Source organism: Rhinatrema bivittatum, chromosome 5 (assembly GCF_901001135.1).
Source record: "Rhinatrema bivittatum chromosome 5, aRhiBiv1.1, whole genome shotgun sequence".
Taxonomy (NCBI): domain Eukaryota; kingdom Metazoa; phylum Chordata; class Amphibia; order Gymnophiona; family Rhinatrematidae; genus Rhinatrema; species Rhinatrema bivittatum.
Genome location: NC_042619.1, coordinates 46,701,837 through 46,727,734, shown reverse-complemented (window position 1 = coordinate 46,727,734; position 25,898 = coordinate 46,701,837). Strand labels below are relative to the sequence as shown.

General features: G+C 45.6%; 1 protein-coding gene across 2 annotated transcripts in view; it reads left to right on the top strand.

The window, feature by feature from the left end:
- The window catches only part of CHORDC1 (cysteine and histidine rich domain containing 1), a 160,060-nt gene that overhangs the window by 92,556 nt on the left and 41,606 nt on the right, over positions 1–25,898 (top strand). For both annotated transcript variants that reach the window (XR_003856844.1, XM_029602299.1), the window contains exon 6: positions 13,867–13,922. Coding sequence is in view for 1 of the 2 variants with exons in the window: in XM_029602299.1 (XP_029458159.1) it covers positions 13,867–13,922 (56 nt within the window). In the remaining variant the exon portion in view is untranslated. The remainder of the gene's footprint in view (positions 1–13,866; positions 13,923–25,898) is intronic.

Below are 25,898 nucleotides of genomic sequence, written 5' to 3'. Positions count from 1 at the left end.
AGCGTATAGGTATACCATGTTTTCTACATTATTCTATATTTGCTCCGTTGAGCTTTACAGTTACTTGCTTGATTCTATTCTTGGGTTTGTTGTTTTATGCTTTGACATACATTATACTGAAGGGGTAGAGGATAGGCTCTGTCCTGATATAGGGCATCCTTCAAGTTTTAGTCTGTCTCCACCTGCTGGAAAGGAGGCTCAACCCACTGTCTGGACTGATCCGTGGTACTACAGGAACGAAAATTAACAGGTAAGAACTAATTTTCCTTTCCCTCCAAGGCCGCTCTGATTTCAGAGCGGCCTTGTAGGGAACGGGGAAAGCCATCGGGACTCCCCTTGGGCTCTGCGCACGCAAGATGCACAAGTGTGTACACCCTTGCACGCGCCGACCCTGGATTTTATAACATGCGCGCAGCAGCGTGCATGTTATAAAATCGGGTGTACATTTGTGCACGCCGGGTAGTGCACAAATGTACCCCGTGTGCGTAACATTTAAAATCGGTCCATTCTGTTCAAGTTTTTGGAAAAATGTAATATTCAGTTTGCAAATTCTGGGTAAATCAGTTTTAAGATTCAACTCGCAACTTAGGCTTTTGGTTTGATTTGCATCTGAGTTTTAAAGTGCACATTTGACATTATGATCTGGCTTTTATAAATTGTGCTTGCTTTGCTGCATAAAACTTATCCTTGACCAAAATGAATTTCAGATGGTAATCCAAGCCTTTTTTTTTTTTTAAACAGTTATAGACTACTGTAATTCTTTATATATTGCCTTATCTTAAACTTATCACAGGCCTTACAAAAATCTGCTGCTCATCTTGTACTCTGGGAGCCACACTGGGAACATGTTTCTCCTTTGTTGCACTCTCTTCATTGGTTGCCAGTACTTCAGCAAGTTGAATTTAAAATGTTTCTAATATTTAAAATACTAAAACAAAATGGTTATAATTAGCTAAATTTTTAAATATGTACAACCCACCCTATACATTAACGTCTCAAGATAAATCGTTAAATGTTCCTTCAACAAAAGCTGCTAGTTTACAATGCATTTGGCATCATGCATTTTTTTTATAGGCCCTGTTCTGTGGAACAGATTGCCTGAACACTTGCATCTCCTAGATAAAGGTATTCAGAAAACAATTAAGTCTACTTGTTTCTGCAGGCTTTTTATCAGGTATGATAGACTCATTGCTTATTGGGTTTAAAGTCATGCATTTTAAAATTAAATATTTTATGAGTTTGTTTTATGTTAATATTTTATTCTGTCTTTGTAATCCACTTGGTACATAATATTGATATTTGAGGAATATTAATAGTTTAAATTATCTGATTATATTGCTGATAACTTAGTTTTGGCACACAGATACTGTTTTTAAAACTGTTGTCTCCAGTGAAAATTACTGAGGTTGTTTTTTTTATTTTAACTTCAATTAAATTTAAATTAAATATACTTAACTAAAGGTTATGTAAATAAATGCATCAAATGAGACCACTAAAGAAGGATAAAAAGGAAACTAAAATCTAAGGGGCTCATAGACATAATGAAACGGGTAAAAATCTGAGTTCTGATAGATTAATATCATAATGCAGCAATTCTAATGCTTATTCAAGATTGACTTGTGACTTCTTTCTTAGAGGCCAGGTAAAATCTGACACCATAATACTTTTGCAAAGAAATCAAATGAAGCAAGTGTCACCTAGTGCAATACCTCATAACTCGTAGAAATAAATTTCTTCCTGCGTTCCTGCATTGGCCGAACAAAATGTAGAAATATCCAAATTATTTTCTACTCTTTGAAGCTTGACAGTTTTGAAAATACAAGCATAATACAGTGCTTCAATCCTGGAGGGACACTAAACTTACTAGCAGAATGGCTTTGGATGATAGTTTGACTATAGACTTTTCCAAGAAGCCAGATAAGTCCAGACTACCTGTCCCCATCCATTGCTGCTGTTCCTTTTAGTTTCTTTCATCCCATAGTCCCCTCCTCTATTTCCTTCCCTAGGGCATATCCTTGTTCCCCACTGGACCCTCCACTCTGGTTCCCTACTCCTAGAAGGAGGTACCTATTTCAGTCTCTTCTTTCCTATCTCCACTGTTTCTTTTTTTTTTATTCAGCTTTTTGGCTCACCCTCTTTTTTTTTCCCATCTTGTCTCCTGTCCATCTGTTAAATGTCTGGAAGAGTGGGGCATTGACTCTTTTTTTTTTTCCCCTGCCCTGTTTGGGGCCCTACCATTACATCTCAGTTAAACTGTGTACAGTATTTGTCCTTGTTCAATGTTATGGTCAAACCATGTGTATCTCTCTTCCATAAGGAGGAATTCTAAATGGCACTGTCGTGGGATAGTTGCTAATCATCCGACCTAAACCAGATTTGATTGCATTTTTAAGTAATTGGCAATCCTAGCAGATTAAGGGGGTTATTTTCTATCTGTTTTGCACGCAAAAAGAGACTTTTTGCGTGCGATAGCAAGTGGGGGGAGGAGTCGGGGCGGCAAGGAGGCGGACGCGGCGGTATCCTTGGCTGCGATAAGGTAAGCCACGTTATAGCCGCCAGTAGAGCGCCCAATAGCACCACCTTCCACGGTGGCGCTATTGGGTGCGAAAGCAGGCAGCGATAACACTGCTTTCGGAGGCCCGCCCCCCGTTACTGCCGGGATTCACCATTCTCTGCGAGAATGGAAAATCCAAGCCTAAGTTTACAAATATTTAACCAATGATTGGGGTGCTTTGTTTTCAGGTTAAACCAATTTTTCACTCTCATATTCTAGAATTTTCCAAAGACAATCTGTTTAAACTGATACCTTAATTTTAAGCTGATTAAAAAGCAGCTCCCAAGCTGCAGATGAGTGTTTCAAAGCCTCCAGCCACTGCTGGAAGCCAATGTGGTCTAAAGCATGTTTCAAGTCCCACCCACCAGCAGTGAAAGTGCTCAGTCTGCAGTGCCGCCTATACTGTTTCAAGTCTCACCTTCTCACCCACCAAGCAGCCAAAGGTGCCTGCTGACTGGTGCCATAAATGCATTTGAAGCAGGCTTTGTCCATAAGAACATGCCATACTGGGTCAGACCAAAGGTCCATCAAGCCCAGCATCCTGTTTCCAACAGTGGCCAATCCAGGCCATAAGAACCTGGCAAGTACCCAAAAACTAAGTCTGTTCCATGCTACCGTTGCTAGTAATAGCAGTGGCTATTTTCTAAGTCAACTCAATTAATAGCAGGTAATGGACTTCTCCTCCAAGAACTTATCCAATCCTTTTTTAAACACAGCTATACTAACTGCACTAACCACAACTTCTGGCAACAAATTCCAGAGTTTAATTGTGCATTGAGTGAAAAAGAACTTTGTCCGATTAGTTTTAAATGTGCCACATGCTAACTTCATGGAGTGCCCCCTAGTCTTTCTGTTATCCGAAAAAGTAAAAAACTGATTCACATCTACCCGTACTAGACCTCTCATGATTTTTTTTTTTTTTTTGTATTTAAACAATTTTTATTGGATGATTTAGCAAATACAAATTAGTAAATACAACCATAATAGCAATCATCAGAGCTATATAAAACCCCCAACCCCCCTCCCCCCCTGACAACAGGAATTGAGAAAACAAATGAAGAGATGAGTGGCAAAAATACATAACATAGCGTTATTTGTAGTGAAAGGTGACTGAAGTACATAGCTGGAAGTGAATCATTCGACCGACCTCTCATGATTTTAAACACCTTTATCATATCCCCCCTCAGCCGTCTCTTCTCCAAGCTGAAAACTCCTAACCTCTTTAGTTGTTCCTCATAGGGGAGCTGTTCCATTCCCTTTATCATTTTGGTCACCCTTCTCTGTACCTTCTCCATCGCAATTATATCTTTTTTGAGATGCGGCGACCAGTATTGTACACAGTATTCAAGGTGCGGTCTCACCATGGAGTGATAGAGGCATTATGACATTTTCCGTTTTATTCACCATCCCCTTTCTAATTCCCAACATTCTGTTTGCTTTTTTGACTGCCGCAGCACACAATTTCAATGTATTATCCACTATGACGCCTAGATCTCTTTCTTGGGTAGTAGCACCTAATATGGAACCTAACATTGTGTAACTGTAGCATGGGTTAATTTTTCCCTATATGCATCACCTTGCACTTGTCCATCAGAAGCACTTCCCAGTAGGGTCCCTGGCACTACACAAAAGCAGAAGTGCACTGCTGCAGAGCACGGGAGCTTCAATAAAAATGCTGATGGAGAAAGAAGCCTGTAGCTACCCAGGAAAGCTGTTGGGGGTGGGGGGGAGATATAAGAGGAACATGCTGGGCATAGGATTAGGGTAGAGATGGAGGTACTCTTGAGAGGGTAGATGGGGGAGAATCTGCTTAATATTTTATTGTCCTGGCTTCTGTCCACCAAAATGAACTCGGATTTTTACCCAGAAAAATGGATCATTTTTATGAACTGATTTTTCTCACAGGACAAGCAGGAGGGTAGTCCTCACATATAGGTGACATCATCAGGATGGAGCCCAATCACGGAACACTTTTGTCAAAGTTTCTAGAACTTTGACTGGCACCTACTGGGTATGCCCAGCATAGCACCAACCCTGCAGCCAGCAGGGGTCCCACTTCAGTCTTCTTTTTTCCGCGCAGTAGTAGCCACGCGGGTTAAGGAGCTCTTCAGAGATTCCTGATAGGAATTTTTCCTCACGGAACTTCATCAAAATTTTCAAAAACGTTTTTACCCCACAGGGGGGTCCCCCTTATCGATATCTTTGCTCTGTGGTCGAATGGTAAGTGTTTTACCTGCTTGTGGTCAATGCCCGTCGAGTTTTTCCCTCGCGGTGTACCGGCCATTGACCGCACCGCGACTAAATTTTGTCGAAGCCATGGCATCTGGTTTCCTTCACTGACCCCCACATGGTCTGTGTGATGTGTTTGGGGTCCGACCATGATGTCCTTACTTTTACCAAATGTGCCCAAATGACACCAAAGGGTCGCAAGGCTAGGCTGGAGAAGATGGGACTTCTCTTTTGGCCAAAAACCCCGACTCCATCGATTAGCTTCGACGTCTGAACCAGTACCGTCCACTTCGTGCCAGCACTGGGAAACTTCTGCTACCCCCCTCTGTTCCTCCTCAGGAGAAAGACCGAGGAGAACATCGAGAAAAACATCGACACCGCCATCGTAAAGCTCAGGCCACTGATACAGGCAAGCCCTCAGCATTGACGTCATCTGAGCCACCGATGACGAAGTCCCGAACAGAAAAGGCCCCATCCTCTTCTGTCTCTGGGTCACTGAGGCATTCCCCACCTGGACAGGTGCAGGAATCTGCGATTCCACCTTCACCGGTGGACCCTCCGGCTAAGCCAGTGCTGCCTCCTACTCTGGAGTCTGGTATCCATGCCCCAGGTTTCCATGAGGAATTGGGTCAGATGATCCAAGAGGCCATCGGTAAAGCACTCCAGGGGTTCAAACCTCCATTGATGCCGGTGCTGGTTCCTGCTCCGGCCACCGATCCGATACTCATGGCGCTTGCACCACTATTGGCAAGAATGGATAAGTTAACCTGCGCCCTTCCACCGGCGCATCCGAGGGAACCAATGGCTCTGATTCCTTCCTCACCGATACCCTTGTCAGTGGAAGAAGAAGAATCACCGATCTCCATTCCGCCCTCCGTAGTGCTACCACCAACACATCCATTGATGTCACCGATTCCATCGGTGCCTCCCTCGATGCCTTCAATGCCTCCATCGATGCCTTCGGTTCCACCTCCAAGGCCATCGATGCCTAGTCCCGGACTTTCCGGAATAACGCAGTTATTCCCTTCTGATGAACATATGGGAGCTGGTAATGAGCCATACAATCCCTGGGCAGATGATTCGTCCCAGGATTCAGACTATCTGCCTTCACAGCCCTCTCCTCCTGATGAAAGGAAGCGTTCTCCTCCAGAGGACTTGTCCTTTTCAGCTTTGTTAAAGAAATGTCTGAAACAGTTCCATTCCAGCTTCAGACCGAAGAGGACTCTAGGCATCAGATGTTACAACTTCTCCAATTTCTCGATGCTCCTAAGGAAATCATGTCTATCCCTATTCATGACATCCTCTTGGACCTTTTAAAAAGAAATTGAGAGCACCCTGGCTCTGTGGCACCTGTCAACCGTAAGGCAGATGCCACCTATCTAGTTCAGCCAGCCTCTGGCTTCCAGAGAGCTCAATTAGATCATCATTCAATAGTTGTGGAGCCAGCCCAGAAGAGGGCACGAAGCTCCAAACCCCATTCTTCCATTCCCCCAGGAAAGGAACAGAAATTTCTGGATGCATTTGGACGACGAGTATTTCATGGGTTAATGCTCATCTCTCACATTGCTTCCTATCAATTATACATGACCCAGTACAATAGGGCCCTATTTACGAAGATTCAGGAATTTGCTGAAGCCTTACCTCTGCAATTCCAGGACCAACTTCATGCCTTCACAGCCCTCTCCTCCTGATGGCATTCCTGCAACACACACTAAGCCACTTCAAATCCTACAAAATGCCGCCGCTCGGATATTGTCAAACACAAAGAAAAGAGATCACATCACCCCCACACTTATTGAACTACACTGGCTCCCTATACAGTCACGAATTCTTTATAAAACACTCTCGATCATACATAAGAGTCTAGTAAATTCCAACCTCAACTGGCTTAACCCCCCCCCCCCCCTCTTACCTCGCACCTCCAAGAGACCTACACGCCCAGCCTCCAAGGAACACTCCATGCCCAATCTATTAAATCTTTTAAACTCTCCTCCACTATTAACAGAGCCTTTTCTCTTGCCGGCCCCACCATAATGGAACTCGCTGCCCCATGATATCCGCATAGAGACCTATACCCCCACTTTCAAAAAGAAACTTAAAACCTGGCTCTTTCAGCAAGCCTACTCCATCTCACCCCCTATTACATAAAACCCCCCTATGAATGTTATACTGATATCTTGGTATGAACGCCTTTATGTCTGCTGATTTTGTACTTTGCACTATCATGTATATAGTTATAGTTATATCCCATAGCATGTACCCATTGATGCCTGTTATATGTAAGGGCTCCTCCCATAAATTATTTATATGTTGCCTAGTTCATCATATTATATTATGTTATCTGTTATATGTATGGGCACTGCCCAATGGTTTTTTGTTCACTGTGAACCGATACGATGTGCGAACGGATATCGGTATAAAAGAAATGTTAAATAAATAAATAAATAAAAGGGTTTAGGTGCTGGCAAACATGAAATATGTTCGGCATATGACATCTTCGACACCACCTCCAGAGTTTTGGCGGCAGGAATTAGTGTGAGAAGATGGGCCTGGCTAAAGTCTTCAGACCTCAGACCAGAAGTACAGTACAGGTTAGCTGACTTGCCCTGTGCTGGGGATAATCTTTTCGGAGAAAAGATTCAAGAAGCAGTGGCGCAGCTCAAGGACCACCAAGAGACTCTGTGCCAGCTCTCCTTACTGCCTTCTGATCTCTCTTCCTCTTCCAAACGATCTTTTAGGAGAGATTCCCAAGAGACAATTCTACCGGCAAAGGAGATTCTATCCCCCGGCGTCCAGGGCTCGAGCTTCTAAGCCTTACCAAAAAGGCCAATCCAAGCAACTCGAGTACAGAAGTCACAACCAGCCCCCCAGCCAGGTCCAGTGTCTGGCTTTTGACACCTTTCTAGAGAGCAGTACCCAGCCTCCACTTCCGACCATTCCTGTCGGAGGCTGGTTGTGCCACTTCTCCAAACCATGGCATACAGTCACCACAGATCAGTGGGTACTCGCTGTTGAGGTTACCACCTCAACTTTCTCTCTGTTCCACCAGATTCCCCACCTCTGCTGACGTGGGGAACATCCGACCACTCACAGCTCCTGGAGCAGGAAGTCTCCTTCCTTCTCCAGTCCTGAGCAATAGAACCAGTGCCCCTCTCCCAACAGGGGCAGGGTTTCTATTCCCGGTATTTCCTGATACCGGGAATACCTGACCTTCGCACCTTAAACAAATATCTACAAAGAGAAAAGTTCAAGATGGTGACCTTGGGTTCTCTTCTTCCCCTTCTCCAAAGGGAAGAGTGGCTCTGCTCTCTAGACCTCCAGGACGCCTACACACACATTTCAATTACTCCGTCACATCGCAGATTCCTGCGGTTCCTAATAGGCCCAAAACACTTCCAATATCGAGTGTTACCATTCGGCCTAGCATCTGCCCCACGAGTCTTCACTAAGTGCCTCGTAGTGGTAGCTGTCTTTCTCAGGAGTCAGTGTCCATGCTATCCCTATCTAGACGATTGGTTGATCAGGGCTCCTACTCAGCAAGCGGCACAGACGTCTCTACGTCTCACGTGCCACACCCTGAACTCCCTGGGATTTCTCATAAACTTTCTAAAATCCAGGCTAGTTATCTCATAAACTATCCAAAATCCTCTCAAACCCTATCGTTCATAGGAGCCGACTTGGACACTCTAAAAGCGAAAGCCTTCCTTCCTCAGGATCGAGCTTTCACTCTCGCTTCTCTGGCCCATCGACTGCAGTCTCAACAATTCAACTGCACGTCACTTTCTGATCTTACTGGATCATATGGCCTGCCTGCTCTCAGGGCTTTTCAAGATCACCTTTCCAACCAGGTCATCCTGATTCAAACAGACAACCAGGTGGCCATGTGGTACATCAACAAGCAAAGGGGAACGGGCTCCTACTTCCTGTGTCAGGAAGCTGCACAGATATGGGCGGAAGCCCTTTCCCACTTGATCAGTACACCGGCACATTCCTCTGGGGAAGGACCCGCTTCTGATCACTCAGAACAACGGCTGCCTTCGTCACCCCAACCTCCAGGCCCTCTCCCTGACTGCCTGGATGTTGAAAGGTTAATCCTTCAACCTCTTCACGTTTCAGAGCCAGTTTCCTGTGTCCTAGTAGCTTCATGAAAGCCCTTCCACAAGGCAGTCTTATCGTTACAAATGGAACAGGTTTGCGGTATGGTGTACTTCCATGTCAATCGATCCCTTCACATGTTCCACACCAAAGTTTTTGGACTATCTCTGGCACCTGTCAGAATCAGGTCTTCAAACTTCTATCAAGGTGCACGTCAGTGCAGTAGCCACCTTCCATAAAGGTGTCGGGGATGTACCTATATCAGTACAACCCCTCGTAACATGCTTTTTGAAGGACTTGCTCCACCTTAAACCTCCACTGCGCCCTCCGGCCCCTTCCTGGGACCTCAACTTGGTTTTGGAGCGGCTCATGAAACCGCCGTTTGAGCCTCTCCAATCCTGTGATCTCCACCATCTTTTGGCGATCACATCTGCTCCAGAGTTAGTGAGTTTACTGGCCTTAGTCACCTACCCACCCGCCTTACACTAAACTTCTGCATGGTAGGGTAGTACTCCGCACTCACCCTAAGTTTTTGCCTAAGGTAGTATCTGAGTTTCATATCAATCAATCTATTATACTACCCACCTTCTTTCCCAGGCCCCACTCAAACCCAGGAGAATGGGCTCTGCATACCCTTGACTGTAAACATGCTCTAGCATTTTATCTAGACCGTACAGCTGCCCACAGGAAATGCATTCAATTGTTTGTTTCCATAAATCCCATCAAATTGGGCAAACCTGTGGGTAAGCAGACTCTCTCCTCCTGGTTAGTGGATTGTATTTCCTTTTGTTACCAACAGGCAGGCATTCTGCTTCAAGACCGTGTTAAAGCACACTGTCAAGGCCATGGCAACATCAGTAGTGCACCTATGCTCAGTGTCGCTTGCTGACATCTGTAAGGCTGCTACCTGGAGCTCTCGCCACACCTTTGCAGCCCATTATTGTTTAGACAAGGCTAGCAGACAAGATTCCATCTTCGGCCAATCTGTGCTACGCAACTTATTTGCGAACTGAGGTACCAACATCCTTCCGCCAACCCAGTAGGGTTCAGGATGCCCTCTACCAAATTCCACCCCAGTTCTGGTGCTTGTTGCACGTCTTTGGGTACATTTGGTGCATTGCTCGGGTATCCTCAGCTCAGTACTCACCCATATGTGAAGACTACCATCCTGTTTGTCCTGTGAGAAAGCAGAGTTGCTTACCTGTAACGGGTGTTCTCACAGGACAGCAGGATGTTAGTCCTCACGAAACCCGCCCGCCACCCCACGGTGTTGGGTTTGTTTTCTTATTTTATTTTCCACATGTACTTTTTACTATAAGACGAGACTGAAGGGGGACCCCTGCTGGCTGCAGGGTTGGTGCTAAGCTGGGCATGCCCAGTAGGTGCCAGTCAAAGTTCTAGAAACTTTGACAAAAGTGTTCCGTGATTGGGCTCCATCCTGATGATGTCACCCATATATGAGGACTAACATCTTGCTGTCCTGTGAGAACACCTGTTACAGGTAAGCTACTCTGCTTTCTCCTGTTTCTATCTTCTGATAAATGCCTGGTAAAATAAAGAACAATATAAACCGAAAATGGAGGTCCCTACTAATGCTGTAGATATATAGTGTTCCACTCTTAAGAACATAACTTGCCATTCTGGGTCAGACCCCAAGGGCCCATCAAGCCCAGTATCCTGTTTTCAGCAGTGACTATCCAGGTCACAAGTATTTGGCAAGATCCCAATCAGTAAATAGATCCCATGCTGCTATCACACAGTGATTAAGTAGTAGCTGTTTAAGTCTGCTTGGTTAATAAATGTATTACTTTCTCCTCCAGGAATTTGTCCAAACCTTTTTTTAAAACCCAGCTACACCAACTGCCTTAACCCCATCCTCTGGTAATGAATTCCAGGGCTTAATTGTGCCTTGGGTGTGAGAATTTTCTCCACTTTTGCTTTGAATATGCTACATACGAATTTCATGGAGTGCCCCCTAATTTTCATCTTTTTTAAGAGTAAAAAAAAGATTTACAGTTAACCAGTTCTGTTCCATACTCTATTTTATATACCTTTGTCATTCCTCCTGCAGACATCTCTTCTCCAAGCTGAAGAGATCCAGCCTCTTTATGCTTTTCCTCATAGGAGAGCCTTTCCATCCCCTTTATCATTTTGGTCACTCTTCTCTGTACCTTTTCTAATGTAACTGTATCTTAAGGAATAACCAGAACTGCACACAGTACTCTTAAGTGCAGCCTTACTATGAGCAATAGAAAGGGCTTTATGACATTAAGTCTTTATTTGCCATTCCTTCCTTAATTTCTAACATATTTTGCTTTTTTGATTGCCGTCGCATGCTGAACTGTGGATTTCAAAGTATGGTCCAATATGATGCCCAGGTCCTTTTCCTGGGCAGTAACTCCTAATAATGGAACCTAGTGTAACTAGTATAACTATGTTGTGGGTTACTTTTCCCCATGTGCATCAATTTGTACTTGTCCATATTAAATTTAATCTGCCATTCAAATGCCAGCATTTTCTCACAAAATCCTGCTGTAATTTTTCACAATCTGCTTGTAATTTAGCAACTCAGAATAATTTTGTATCTTCTGCAGATTTGATAACTTCACTCATCAATCCCTTTTCCAGATCATTTATAAATATATTAAAAAGCACCAGTCCCGCGCCGTGACCTGAGCGCCCGGCTGGATGTCCGAGGTCACGGCGTGCACTCATGGCAGCGAAGGTGCATGAACGCACGCCGTGACCTGAGCGCCCGCTGGACGTCCGAGGTCACCGCGTGTGCTCATCCACCCTCACCGGCGAGGGCTGCTGGAAGCCGCCTCGCATGGGGAGCGCCCGATCCGCCCCGGGCTGCTGAAGCCGCTCTCGCCACCGGCTGCCCCCGGGAGGAGGGGAGAGAGGACTGGGGCTGCTCCGGATACCGGCACCCATGGATGCGGTCAGGGCAGGTGAGCGGGGGCTGGGGGAAAGTTTGCCCGATCTTGTTGAGTGCAGGTTTTATCAAGCACAACAATGCTCCACCACCCTGGGTTTGAAAGTTATTTTTCAGAATACTGTTCGCATTGCAGTGGAAAGGAGAATGCATTGACATAGCGGAGAGAGGAACTGGGACGCTTAAAAAAAATCTTTCGTCCTTCCAGTGATGGGATTAGTCGCGATCTGAAGAGTGGCTTTCCCGGTGCGTTGGATTTTAGGTTGGGCAGGCAAGAGTTTAGGTTATGCTTGGAAACAACAGGTCCTTCCTAATACATTTTTCTTTTGGTCTGATTTGATTGTATTTTTTCCCCTAGGGGACTTGTCTTGCTAAATCATGACCCTTTCTGTTAATGACCGGCTGATACTTCTCTGATCCTTTTCTTTTGCTTAAAGTTGGGATCCACTTCCTGGTACCTGTCATTTGAAATGACATTTGAAATGACAGGTACCAGCGCACCCAGGATACTGTATAGGCGCTGTATAGCGCTTTATACAGTAAAATGGATTGCACTTCATGGATGCTTCTTGGACGCGCTTTGGACACGGCTTGCATTTGCATGCCATTTAAATACTGTATCGAGTGGTATGTGATCCGAACTGTGCGCGCAGCAAACGAGCGGGCGCCCGGCACTGCCACTGTTTTTCTACCGCATCCTTACTGTATCGGCCTGAATGTTTGCTTTTTTGATTGCTGCAACACATTGAGTTGACGATTTCATTGTATTATCCATTATGATGCCTAAATATTCTTCCTGGGTGGTAGTTCCTAATATGGAACCTAACATCGTGTAACTACAGCATGGGTTAATTTTCCTTATATGCATCACCTTGCACTTGTCTACATTAAATTTTATCTGCCATTTGGATGCCCAATCTTCCAGTCTCGCAAGATCCTCCTGCAATTCATCACAATCTCTTTATAATTTTGTATCATCTGCAAATTTGATTACATCACTCATATTCCTTTCCCAATCATTTGTAAATATATTGAAAAGCACTGGTCCAGTACAGATACCTGAGGCACTCCACTGTTTACCCTTTTCCACTGAGAAAATTGACCATTTAATCCTACTTTCTGGTTCCTGTCTTTTAACCATTTTGTAATCCACGAAAGGACATCTCCTCCTATCCCATGACTTTTTAGTTTTCTTAGAAGCCTCTCATGAGGGACTTTGTCAAACGCCTTCTGAAAATCCAAATACATTACATCTACCGGTTCACTTTTATCCAGTTTATTAACCCCTTCAAAAAAATGAAGCAGATTTGTTAGGCATGTTCTTTTAACTGTGCCTTTGCATTTTCTTTTGGTAGAAAAGAAACTAAAACTGCATTTAGTATTCCAGATTACTACAGTTTCTTCCACATTTGTTTTCTTCTACATTTCTGGTAATCCAATCTTCAAATAATTCTTACAAATATACAACTTATTTAAAGACATTTATTACCTGCCCTTCCCATGTTCAGAGCAGGGTACATTATGAACATACACAGTCAAGTGAACGGGGGAAACAGGACATTACATAATTCTTCAGAGGGGGGAGTAACATGATTCTTTAGAATGGGGGAAGCAACATAAAGGCATCGAGGAGGATCCTTTAATTGACTTATTTTAAAAATTTCTAAACCGCTTATTAGTCGTAATCTTGAATGAATTCCATTTGCATGGTGTACTTTAATGTTTTATTACAGCATGTTATTATGATTTATCAAATTCCAGCTGCACTAATCCATTTACTAAGAAATTGCCTTCTCCCCATGACCAAGTTTTCCTTTGCCTTGTTACATTTTTTAAAAAATGTTTTAAATATTCCTTTCTGACTTAACTAACGCCTTCTAAAAAATGAACTATATACTTAATTCTTTTAATGGTTACAAAATTATAAAATTATTTTGACTTTCAGCTAAGCAGATAATTATGCTTCAAAACTTCTTTATACTTTTTGTGGTTCTTCTAGAATACAGTCTACTTTCTTTTATGATGTCTATTCATGTTTTTTTTTCTACTACAGAACATGATGATGAGATCAAGGTTGGGACTTTGTGTAACAATGGAGGCTGTTCAAAAGTAAGTGTATTTTGGGGTTTTACTTGTTTTTGGATGTTTGGATTTTTATTCATTGTGATTTTAATACCATAACCAGGCCCAGAAAATCTAAGCAATTTCCTCTTCTATTAGCTGAAGTGATCCTATGCAATGAAGATGATGGAATACTCTTGGGTTGGTTTCTTTTTATCTTAAAAGGTAATTTCAGTATCATTAAAAACTTTATATTTAGAGCAGATAAACTTATACATATCTGAACTGTAGTATCTTTGTAGAGATAAAAATAAAACTTGTTACATTGAGCAATGCCAGCTTTTAAAGAGTATTGCTATTTTTTTAGATCCATACAGGTATGGCTAAATACTTGGCAGGTCAGATTCATAGGCAAGCTATTCATAAACCTCCAGGATTTAACATTTATTTTTCTTGACTATTCAGCCAGTATTGCTTATGGAGTGAAGGAAAAGCCTAAGCTCAACTAGGTTCTATGCATTATAATGAAGTAAATTTGACAGACTAGATGGGCTTTAATAGTCTTTAAACACATCATATTCTTGTTTCTGTGGTAAGGCAGCATAATTTACGGACCCAGAGAATAAAATACTGTCCTACACAAGCCATTTATAAACAAGTTATTTATACAATTTCGCCATTAAGGGGTCAGTCTTCAAAACTATGCAGACAGATGTTACATCATTCCTCAAAGGGAAAGTATGAGTAGACTTTCCCTTTGAAAATTGCCCAAGGAAAATATACCTGCAGAGATTTGCACCTGCTCTTTCTGCAGGAATGTTTTTCAGCAAAAGCACACAGTTTTGAAAATGCAAAACTCCTCTGGCTGGATCCTGCTGCAGGAATGCCTCCACAAAATGCAGATAAAAATTAGGCATGTCATTCTAGAACTTGCCTGTTTTTACCTACAGCCAAGGAAGCTGACCTCTAGCCTGCACCGGGCCCCTGCTTCAGAGCATCTGCTGCGCTGTTATCGTAATACGGCTAGCCTGCTCTTTAAACTGGCTAGCTCCAGCAGGATCCTCCATGTGAGCAAGGAGAGGAGGGAGACTCCACCACTGCTTGCCAGGGGCTCCCTCTCCCTCCCCACCCTGCATCCACTGAATCCAACCTCTAGCATGTGCTTGGGGCCCTTCTTGGGACTACAGATGTCATACAGCCAGCTGGCCTTTTAAAGGGCAGTTTTCGGCATTGGCCCTTCCTTCCTAAGGGCCACACCAGAGGCTTGCCTCTTTGTGTGCAACTTTGGAGCAGCATTTTAAGTACCTGTCTTCCTTACATCATTAACTCTCTCATTGAACTGTAAGTAGTCGCCTAATCCATACTTTCTAGAAATTAGTGAATATCTTTGATCTGTACACTTCCCTAGAAATTTCCTGAATGTTTTCACCCGGTCGGGAATCCATCTTATGCCTGTTAGCAGCCCTCATTCTGATAAATCTTTTAAATGCCATGTCTTCTGCCTAATCACACATACTATCTCATTGATCATTCTCCACTCTTGGTTAGCACATCTGTAAACTAAATGTGAACCACCTGACTATTAAAAAAAAAAAAAAGGCTTCCCCCATCTCCCTAAACTAACAAAAAGAGAGGGAGTGAAGGCCACAATTGAATGATCAGAATGTGCTTTAACAAGTCCATCCTACCTATGCAGGTGATTTCAGGAAGGAGAAATCCCCAAGTACCTAAACCTGTGTAAGGCTTCTTCGCACTATCAGCCTACAGCCCATGGTCTCCATGCAACCCGTGCAAATTGCTTCTTTCCTATTGTGTAGCCAGATGGACTCAGGACCAATGGGTATTGTGCTTTTCTGCTAGCAGATGGGAGATGAGTCAGATTTCAAAGCTGATGTCACTCTAGATATACCCCTGCAGTAACCTCAGCTCTTCAGTATCTCTCCATCTCCTAGCAGATGCGGACACTATCTCACACACTAGAATAGTGTTAAGAATCACAGCAAAGAAGAAACAAAGTTTACCTTAAGGAAGATCGAGCCCCGCTCTCCTGCGGTGATATCTAAGGGTCCCTCCCCCAGTCAAAAATTCCTGAGGTTGATCTCCCGATATCCCTCAGAGGTGTGCCTTGGTCCGGTAGCCGGTTCCCGGCGTGGACTTAGCTCCCCAGTGTGGCTGAAAGGTAGCGGGTGCAGAAACGAGCGCGGCGGTGAAGGTATTTCCCTCTCCCCCCGCAGCTGGAGACCGTCCAGCACATGATCGGTAAGCGTCGAGACCAAGTAAGAAAATATCTTTAAATTCAGGTCTCTGGTCTCCACAGCTCGGATTGCATTATCGAATCTGTCCCGGCACGGTTAGAAGGGAGCACTGATCGGGTTGAGCAGCCTTGGTTAGACTAGGCCCCGATCCGGTGCAAGGGTCCACACACGTCGAGACACTCGGTGGGGGGGGGGGGGGGCGTCATCTTATGCGCGGGGGTCGTCTGCATCTTCCCTTCTCGCTGGTGGTACGTGGGGGGCAGGCCGGGCAGCCGATGCACCTAACTTGCCCGCGTCCAATAAGGACACGTGCATAGCAGTGCACACAACTGAGCGCACCCCGTGCGTACAACTGAGCGCACTGCCCATTTACAACTGCACACGCGCAAACACATAGAAACAATGGCACCGGTGCCCAAGAAGGCACTCTTTGCACAGCCTGCCACATAAGAGCCGCATAGCCTGAATTGGAGTCGTGCCTGTGTCAACATTGCGAAGAAGCCCAGGGGGAACCAAAGCCTGGTCCCTTACTGTCGGGAGATGGTTCCGGAACTACTGAAGATAGCTCCCCCGGATCTTTGCATCTCCGAGATGGCTTCCCCACAGGAGGGCACCTCTGGGGGCCCCTACTACGACTCCCCCTGGGATTAACATGGACCCAGGGAACCTTCTCTTAGTTGGAATTTTTCCAAGAGCTGCAAGCCTTCGTTCAGACGCAATCAGCCCCAGCTGCGCCCCAGGCTCAACCCCTACTGGAAGCACAAGATCCTCCTGGCCCTGCTCGGATGCCTCGAGACATGCCTCGCCTAACCAAGAACTTCCCTAACAGGGACCCAGACACCTCAGATGATGAGTGACTCCCTGGATGAAGGAGAAATCCCTCCAGGAATAGAACCATACCGAACCATGCTTCCGCTTCTATTCCTGGCACAGACCCTATGGCAGAACCAAAGAAGAACCCCATCTTGGTATCCCTTCGTAAGGCCTCATGCTACTTTCCAATGATGTAAGCCATCCAGGAACTGATTTACCTGGAATGGGATGCCCCGGAGGCCAGATTCAAAGGGGGTCGGGCCTTGAAAGCCCTGTACCCTCTAGAACCAGCGACCACGGAACGCCTCCGTTTCCCGAATGTGGACACCATGGCCTGTGCTGTGTCAAAGCGAACGACGATTCCCGTTGAGGGAGGGACTGCATTGAAGCCACTCAGGACAGACGATTGGAATCCATCCTTTAGCAGGCCTTCGCAACAGCAATGACACTGCAGATTGCTTCCTGCTGCGCACAGGTGGCACGTTCCTGCTTGCTCCTCTCAAGAGAGGCAAATAATTCTGGAACGTATACCAGTGAGATGATGTAACCTGCAGCAGCCTTCCTCACGGACGCAAACTCAGACCTGGTACGCACCTCAGCCAGGGGTGTTGCCTCTGTGGTGGCAGCCAGAAGACAACTATGACTACAGAATTGGTCTGCAGATGCGACATCTAAAGTGAATCTCTCAAGAATGCCTTTTAAAGGATGTCTCTTGTTCGGAAGCAAATTGGAGAAGTTAGCCAGCAATTGGGGCGTAAAAGATCTCAGCAACCCTTTCTCAGAAGAGGGCAGAACCAAGGGCAGAAGATCGCAGCGCTTTAGACCCTACAGGAACTCGCAGTTCCAGGCACCTCATCCCTCTGGAAGGTCCCAGCCCTTTCGGAACAGACAGACCAAGAGGGGAGCAGGCCCAGGGGCAAGCTCCAGCCGTGCTCCACAAAGAGAATGGGCCAACCCATCCACAGGAAGAGGATATAGGGGGTCGACTTGCCCTCTTCTACCAAAGATGGGTCGAGATAACGTCTGAAAAATGGGTTCTAAACATCATTCGAGAAGGTTACTCTCTGGAGTTCCTCGAGACAAATTTATGATGTCACCCTGCCACTCCCATTCCAAGAGACTGGCAGTAGAGACCACTCTAACAAGACTACTCAGTCTGAAGGCAATAACTCCGGTTCCCACGCCCCAACAAAATATGGGGCACTATTCCATCTATTTTTATCGTTCCCAAGAAGGAAGGATCTTTCTGGCCCATCTTGAACCTCAAGAATGTCAACAGTCATCTGCAGGTTCTACACTTCTGCATGAAAACTCTTCGCTCTGTAATAATGGCAGTACAACTTGGGAGAGTTTCTAACCTCCCTGGACCTTTCCGAAGCCTACCTTCATATCCCAGTCCATCAGGATCACCAGTGCTTCCTGCGCTTTTCGATACTGGGTCACCATTACCAGTTCTGAGCACTACCCTTCGGCCTAGCAACCGCCCCAGAACCTTCACCAAAATCATGGTGGTCATGGTGGCAACACTGAGGAAGGAAGGGATCTTGGTACACCCTTACCTGGACGATTGGCTAATCAGGGCAAAGTCTTCGGAAGAGAGCCGGGAGGTGACCAGCAGAGTCAAGAGCCTACTGCAGGAACTCGGTTGGGTCGTGAACAGGGGCAAGAGCAGTCTGCAGCCCTCTCAATTGCTAGAGTACCTGGGGGCCCGTTTCGACACCAAACAGAGCAAAGTCTTCTTCCCTCCCCCAAGGAGAAGGAAACTGATGGAACAATTACGACTATTGATGACCAATGCATGCCCCAAGTTATGGGACTATCCTCAAGTCCTTGGCCTCATGGCATCAACCCTGGAAGTCGTCCCTTGGGCAAGGGCCCATATGTGACCGCTCCAGCGCTCCTTACTGTCACGATGGAGCCCACTGTCCCAGGACTACTCAGTTCGCCTCCAACTACCAGCAGAGGTACGTTCTTGGCTCCAGTGGTGGCTACAGGAAGGCCACCTAAGCAGAGGAGTAAGTCTATCCCCACCGAACTGGATCTTGCTCACCACAGATGCGAGCCTGCGAGGTTGGGGAGTCCACTGTCAGGAACAGACGGCCCAGGGACAATGGAACAAGGAAGTGGTGGAATGGAACATAAACTGCCTGGAAGCTTGAGCAGTCAGACTAGCATACCTGCAATTCAGCCACAGACTGCGAGGCAAAGCAATTCGAGTAATGTCGGACAACGTGACAATGGTTGCTTACATCAACTGCCAGGGAGGAACCAAGAGCCAACAGGTGCCTCTGGAGATAGACCCTCTCATGGCATGGGCGGAGATAAACCTACAAGGGATGTCTGCCTCCCACATCACAGGAAAAGACAACATCTCAGCAGACTTCCATCAGCAAAGAGAACCTGGACCTGGGGGAATGGACGCTGTCGACCACAGCCTTCCAACTGATAGTAAATCGCTGGGGCCTCCCAGCCATGGATATACTGTCCACCCATCTCAGTGCCCAAGTCCCCAGGTTCTTCAGCCGCAGACGAGAACCGCAATCCCAAGGAATCGACACTCGTCCAGACTTGGCCAGAGGAAGACTTAATGTACGCCTTCCCCCCATGGCCACTACTGGGCAGGGTCATCCGCAAGATAGAACATCACAGGGGACTAATTCTACTAGTAGCCCCGGATTGGCCAAGATGACCATGATATGCAGACATGCAAAGTCTCCTTGCGGGGAACCCTCTGTGCCTACCTCCACACAGGGACCTTCTACAGCAGGGCCCGATTCTCCACGAAGATCTGCCCTTGAGAGGACTCGCCTGAAGAAGCGCGGTTACTCAAAGGCCGTGATTGACACCCTACTCCGAGCACACACATTCTCCACATCCCTGTCATACATACGGACTGGAGTGTATTCAAAGCCTGGTGTGAGGACCGCAGGATTCTCCCGAGGACAGCCAAGATTCCCATGATTCTAGAGTTCCTACAGGACGATATGAAGAAGGGGTTGTCACTCAACTCCCTCAAGGTCCAAGTAGCCACACTGACCTGCTTCAGAGCAGAAGTGGACTGTATCCGGCTATCAACCCATCCGGATTTGTCCCACTTCCTGAAAGGGGTTAAACAACTCCGACTACCTCTAAAGTGGCCAGTGTCTCTATGGAATCTCAATCTAATATTAGACTTCCTAGCTGGGGCTTCCTTCAGACCAACACGTGGTCTGTCACTACGCCTCCTAACATTGAAGACTGCATTCCTGGTGGCAATATGTTCAGTTCGTCGCATCTCCGAACTACAGGCTCTATCCTGTCGGGAACCGTTCCTCAAGTTCACACCTGGAACCATACAACTGTGCACTGTTCCCTCCTTCCTTCTGAAAGTGGTTTCCGAGTTTTACTCGAATCAAACCACGTTGCTACTAGCTCCTGATGAGCATAAGGACTCTGAATACTCACGCCTTGTTTGCCACCTGAATGTCTGCAGACTCCTGGTGCGATACCTGGAAAGATCGGAACAGGTGCACAAAACGGATCACTTATTCGTTCTTCACAGCGGGAAGAAACAAGGAGAAATGGCCTCGCGGGCGATCATAGCCCGCTGGATCAAAGAAGTAATCAAAGCAGCCTACATAGAGGCAGGAAAGCCCTTACCTCTACAGGTTAAGGCTCATTCTGCGAGAGCCCAGGTAGTCTCCTGGGCAGAAACCAAGTTGCTGTCGCCCGCCGAGATCTGTCTGGCCGCGACGTGGTCCTCCATGCACACCTTCTCCAGGTTCTACCGCCTGGATGTTCAGGCCCAGAAAGACGCAGTCTTCGCAAGGGCAGTATTGTGGGCCACAGGCAGCCTCCTGCCCTGTCTGAGAGTAGCTTTTGTACATCCCATTGGTCCTGAGTCCATCTGGCTACACGCTAGGAAATGGAGAAATTACTTACCTCATAATTTCGTTTTCCTTAGTGTAGACAGATGAACTCAGCATCCCGCCCACTGCTGCTCTGGAAAGGAGAACATAAGAAATTGCCATGCTGGGTCAGACCAAGGGTCCATCAAGCCCAGCATCCAGCCTCCAACAGAGGCCAAACCAGGCTACAAGAACCTGGCAATTACCCAAACACTAAGATGATCCCATGCTACTGATGCAATTAATAGCAGTGGCTATTCCCTTAGTAAACTTGATTAATAGCCGTTAATGGACTTCTCCTCCAAGAACTTACCCAAACCTTTTTTAACCCAGCTACACTAATTGCACTAACCACATCCTCTGGCAACAAATTCCAGAGCTTTATTGTGCATTGAGTGAAAAAGAATTTTCTCCGATTAGTCTTAAATGTGCTACTTGCTAACTTCATGGAATGCCCCCTAGTCCTTCTATTATTCAAAAGTGTAAATAACCGAGTCACATCTACTCGTTCAAGACTTCTTATGATCTTAAAGACCTCTATCATATCCCCCTCAGCCATCTCTTCTCCAAGCTGAACAGCTCTAACCTCTTCAGCCTTTCCTCATAGGGGAGCTGTTCCATCCCCTTTATCATTTTGGTTGCCCTTCTCTGTACTTTCTCCATCACAACTATATCTTTTTTGAGATGCGGCGACCAGAATTGTGCACAGAATTCAAGGTACGGTCTCACTATGGAGCGATATAGAGGCATTATGACATTCTCCGTTCTATTAACCATTCCCTTCCTATTAATTCCTAACATTCTGTTTGCTTTTTTGACTGCTGCAGCACACTGAGCCGACGATTTTAAAGTATTATCTACTATGATGCCTAGATCTTTTTCCTGGGCGGTAGCTCATAATATGGAACCTAATATCGTGTAACTACAGCAAGGGTTATTTTTGTCTATGTGCAACACCTTGCACTTGTCCACATTAAATTTCATCTACCATTTGGATGCCCAATTTTCCAGTCTTGCAAGGTCCTTCTGTAATGTATCACAATCTGCTTGTTATTTAACCACTCTGAATAATGTTGTATCGTCCGCAAATTTGATAACCTCACTCATCGTATTCCTTTCCAGATCATTTATTGAAAAGCACCAGTCCAAATACAGATCCCTGAGGCACTCCACTGTTTACCCTTTTCCACTGTGAAAACTGACCATTTAATCCTACTCTCTGTTTTCTGTCTTTTAACCCACTTGCAATTCACAAAAGGACATCACCTCCTATCCCATGATTTTTTAGTTTTCTTAGAAGCCTCTCATGCGGGACTTTGAACACCTTCTGAAAATCCAAATACACCACATCTACCAGTTCACATTTGTCCACATTTATTCACCCCTTCAAAAAAAAATGTAGGAAATTTGTGAGGCAAGACTTCCCTTGGTAAATCCATGCTGGCTGAGTCCCATCAAAAGTCTATCTAAATGTTTTGCTGTAGTTACACAATGTTAGTTTCTATCTTGGGAGTTACCACCCAGGAAAGAGATCTAGGCGTCATAGTGGATAATACATTGACAGCCCATTGTGCTGTGGTGATCAAAAAAGCAAACAATGTTAGGAATTAAGAAGGGAATGGAAAATGGAGGATGTCATAATGCCTCTGTATCACTCTATGGTGAGACTGCACCTTGAATACTGTGTGCAGTTCTGTTTGCCACATTTCAAAAAGGATATAGCTGCACGCAGTTTTTATATACCGACATTTGTTTAGTAACTTCACTCGGTTCACAATTAACAGAAACATTGCAGCTGTGCCAACTAGAATGAACATGTGCAACAGTGCTTTACAATAAACATTTACAATAAACTTGTTAACGAACATATGCAATAGTGCTTTACGGCTAAAGAAGTTAGGGCTGTTTAGTTTGGAGAAGAGATGACTGAGTGGGGATATCATAGAAGTCTACAAAATCATGAAAGGACTTGAACAGGTTAATGTAAATCTGTTTTTTATTCTCTTAGATAATAGGACTAGGGGGCACTCCATGAAGTTAGCAAGTAGCTCATTTAAAACAAATCGAAGTAAATTATTTTTCACTCAACGCATAGTTAAACTCTGGAATTCATTGCCAGAGGATGTGGTTACAGCAGTTAGTGTAACTGGGTTTAAAAAAGGTTTGGGTAATGTCTTAGAGCAGGGGTCCCCAACCACCGGTCCGCGGACCGGGCCGATGGGGGTTTTTTGCCGGTCCGCGGCACCGCCAAGCACCGGTAGGTGTGTCGCACGCTCCCGGTCTCTCCCGCTGCTGTTGCCGCCGGGCTAACAGCACGTTCAAGCCCAGTGGGAATGGCAGTGGTGCTAGAAGAAGCTGTGGCACCCGCGGCTGGCCTTTTCTTCTTCCCGCGCCTGCGCCCCCCCCCCCCCCCCCCCCCCCCCCCCCCGTGACCCGGAACAGGAAGTGATATGCGGTGCCCGGGAAGGAGAAAGAGCCCTGCCGCGTGATAAAGTAGCAGCGGCGGCTGCAGCATCGGCCCCCGAGCAATTGAATCAGCCGGTAATTGAGAAAGGAGTCAGCAGCATGAGCCTCCCGCGGCCGATGGGATTCTTCTTTCTTGGCCTGCGGAGGCTGCTGCAGCTACCATTTGTGCTTGGGGGGGTGGGGGGAGAGGAAGTCGGTGAGAGAAAGAGAGAGAAGCAGCCAGCCAGCCTGTGTGTGATTGAGAGAAACTGGTCAGAGAGCTGATGTGTGTGTGTTTGTGTGTGTGTGTATGTGAGAGACAATGAAAGTGATTGCTCAGTGAGATGACTGATGTGTATGTGAGTGTGTGAGACATTAGTCAGGGAGGTGACTGAGTGTGTGTGTGAGAGAGAAAAAGCATGGAAGTGAGAAGTCTGGGTATGTGAGAAAGCATGGGCGTAAGAAGCCTGGTTTTGTGTGTGTGTGTGGGGGGGGGGGGGGCTGCGAAAGAAAGCATGGGAGTGAGAAACTGGGTGAGTGTGCATGCATGAGAGAGAGAGACTGGTTGATAAGGTGACGGTGTGTGTGAGAGAAAGAGACTTGTGTGTGTGTGAATGTGAGAGAATGTGATTCAGGGAATGAGAAGCCTGTGCAAGTAGAGAGTGAGCATGGAAATGAGAGAGACTGGTGTGTGTGTAACAGAGAGAAAGTGATTATGGGAATGAGAAGCCTGTGCATGTGAAGAGAGTGAGCATGGGAGTGAGAAGCCTGGTTGTAAGTGAGACACAGCATGGGAGGGAGAAGCCTGGTTGTAAGTGAGACACAGCATGGGAGGGAGAAGCCTGTATATCTGAAAGAGAACATGGGAGTGGGAAGCCTGTGTGTGTGGAGAGAACAAGCATGGGAGTGAGAGATTGGTGAGTGTGTGTGTGAGAGAGAGACAGAGAAAGTGATTATGAGAGTGAGAAACCCATATACGTAAGTAGAACATGGGAGTGGGAAGCCTGTGTGTGTGTATGGCATGAGAGAAACTGTTCAGGAAGGTGACTGGTGTGTGTGTGCCAAAGACTGTTTGGGAGATGATTGGTGTGTGAGAGACAGAAACTGGTCATGGGGGCATGACTGGTATGGTGTGTGTGAGAGACATGGGCACTAAGGAAGAGGACCATGAGTATAGAGCTTAGCTTCTACTGCTGCTTCTGGTGTGTGCCACGGCCTGCATGGAAGGGGAGTAGGAGAGCTGCTGGAGGGGGTAAGTAAAGGTGGCTTTTTAAGTTTATTTTTCTTGATTTACTGACATTTTAATTGTGTGGTGTCTGCTTTTTTGAAATATTTTATTGGTGTTTGGAGAATGTTTAATAGTTTTTATGAGTTTTTAATTGTTGGATGTTATTCTGTTCATAGCTGTTCTGACAGAAAGCAAACAAAAAGAGCCAAGTTATCCCGTCAAGAGAATCAAACAAAAAGGGAAAACAAATCCTAAACTTACATTCGATTGCTCACTTGCTAGTTTATAAATTAGCAAGTGAGCAATCGAATGTAAGTTTAGGATTTGTTTTCCCTTTTTGTTTGTTTGTTTCATAGCTGTTTTGAAACATTTATTCTGCTTATTAGTATAGTTTTACAATTATTTCTGTGTGGGGATCTATAGCTGCTTGCTAGTTCTCTTTTCCTAATAAGAGGTGTATTGGTTTTTAGGACCTGATTTAATATTTGTAGTGTTGCCTTTTCATAGGTAGGGTTGCTCCTGTTTGAGTGTATTCCATAATACAGGTGTAACTGTGTGCGGATTAGTTTATGTGCATTACTACAGATCCTGGGAGTATGTTAGGTCGGTTCTGTGTCTGTTACCGAGATGAGATATTTTACTAGCATGTAAGTGTTTGTATCGGTCGTATTTGTTGTGTTTTCTCAAGAGGACATGCATTGGTGGTAAACTGCTGTCTTTTCATAAGTAGGGCTATTGAGCCTGGAAGTAGAAGGAGTTTGAATTGCTGTTACTGAGATGACACCAGAACCAGAATATCTTTTTTGTAGGGTGAGTTGTATGGGGAATGTCATAATTCTGCTTTACATCCATTATTGTGGGTCAGGGGGGTTCCCGTGGATGCAAACTGTACTTTTACATCTAGCCCTGTGACGATCATGGGTCAGTGTGTCATGCATGTGAGAACCTATGGTGAGTTGAGTCACATTCACATTATAAATGTCATAATCAAATGATGTGTGCACTAAAATCCAACCCCCTCCATAACCCCACCCCCACCCCGCCCTGCCATGCCATGGAAAAATGGTCTTGCTTGAAGCCGGTCCCTGGTGCAAAAAAAGGTTGGGGACCACTGACTTAGAGGATAAATCCATAACTGCTATGATGGTAATTAATAAGTAATAGTAGCTTGTGATCTATCTAATGTTTGGGTACTTGCCAGGTACTTGTGACTTGGATTGGCCACTGTTGGAAACAGGACGCTGGGCTTGATGGTCCCTTGGTCTGACCCAGTATGGCATATCTTATGTTCTTATACCAGAAGGTCTGTGTGTACTCAGACCTTCTGGATTTTTCTGAGCTCACAGAGCTTTTTCCTTCTCAATACTGTCAGAAGACATCTCCCCCATTTGTGTGA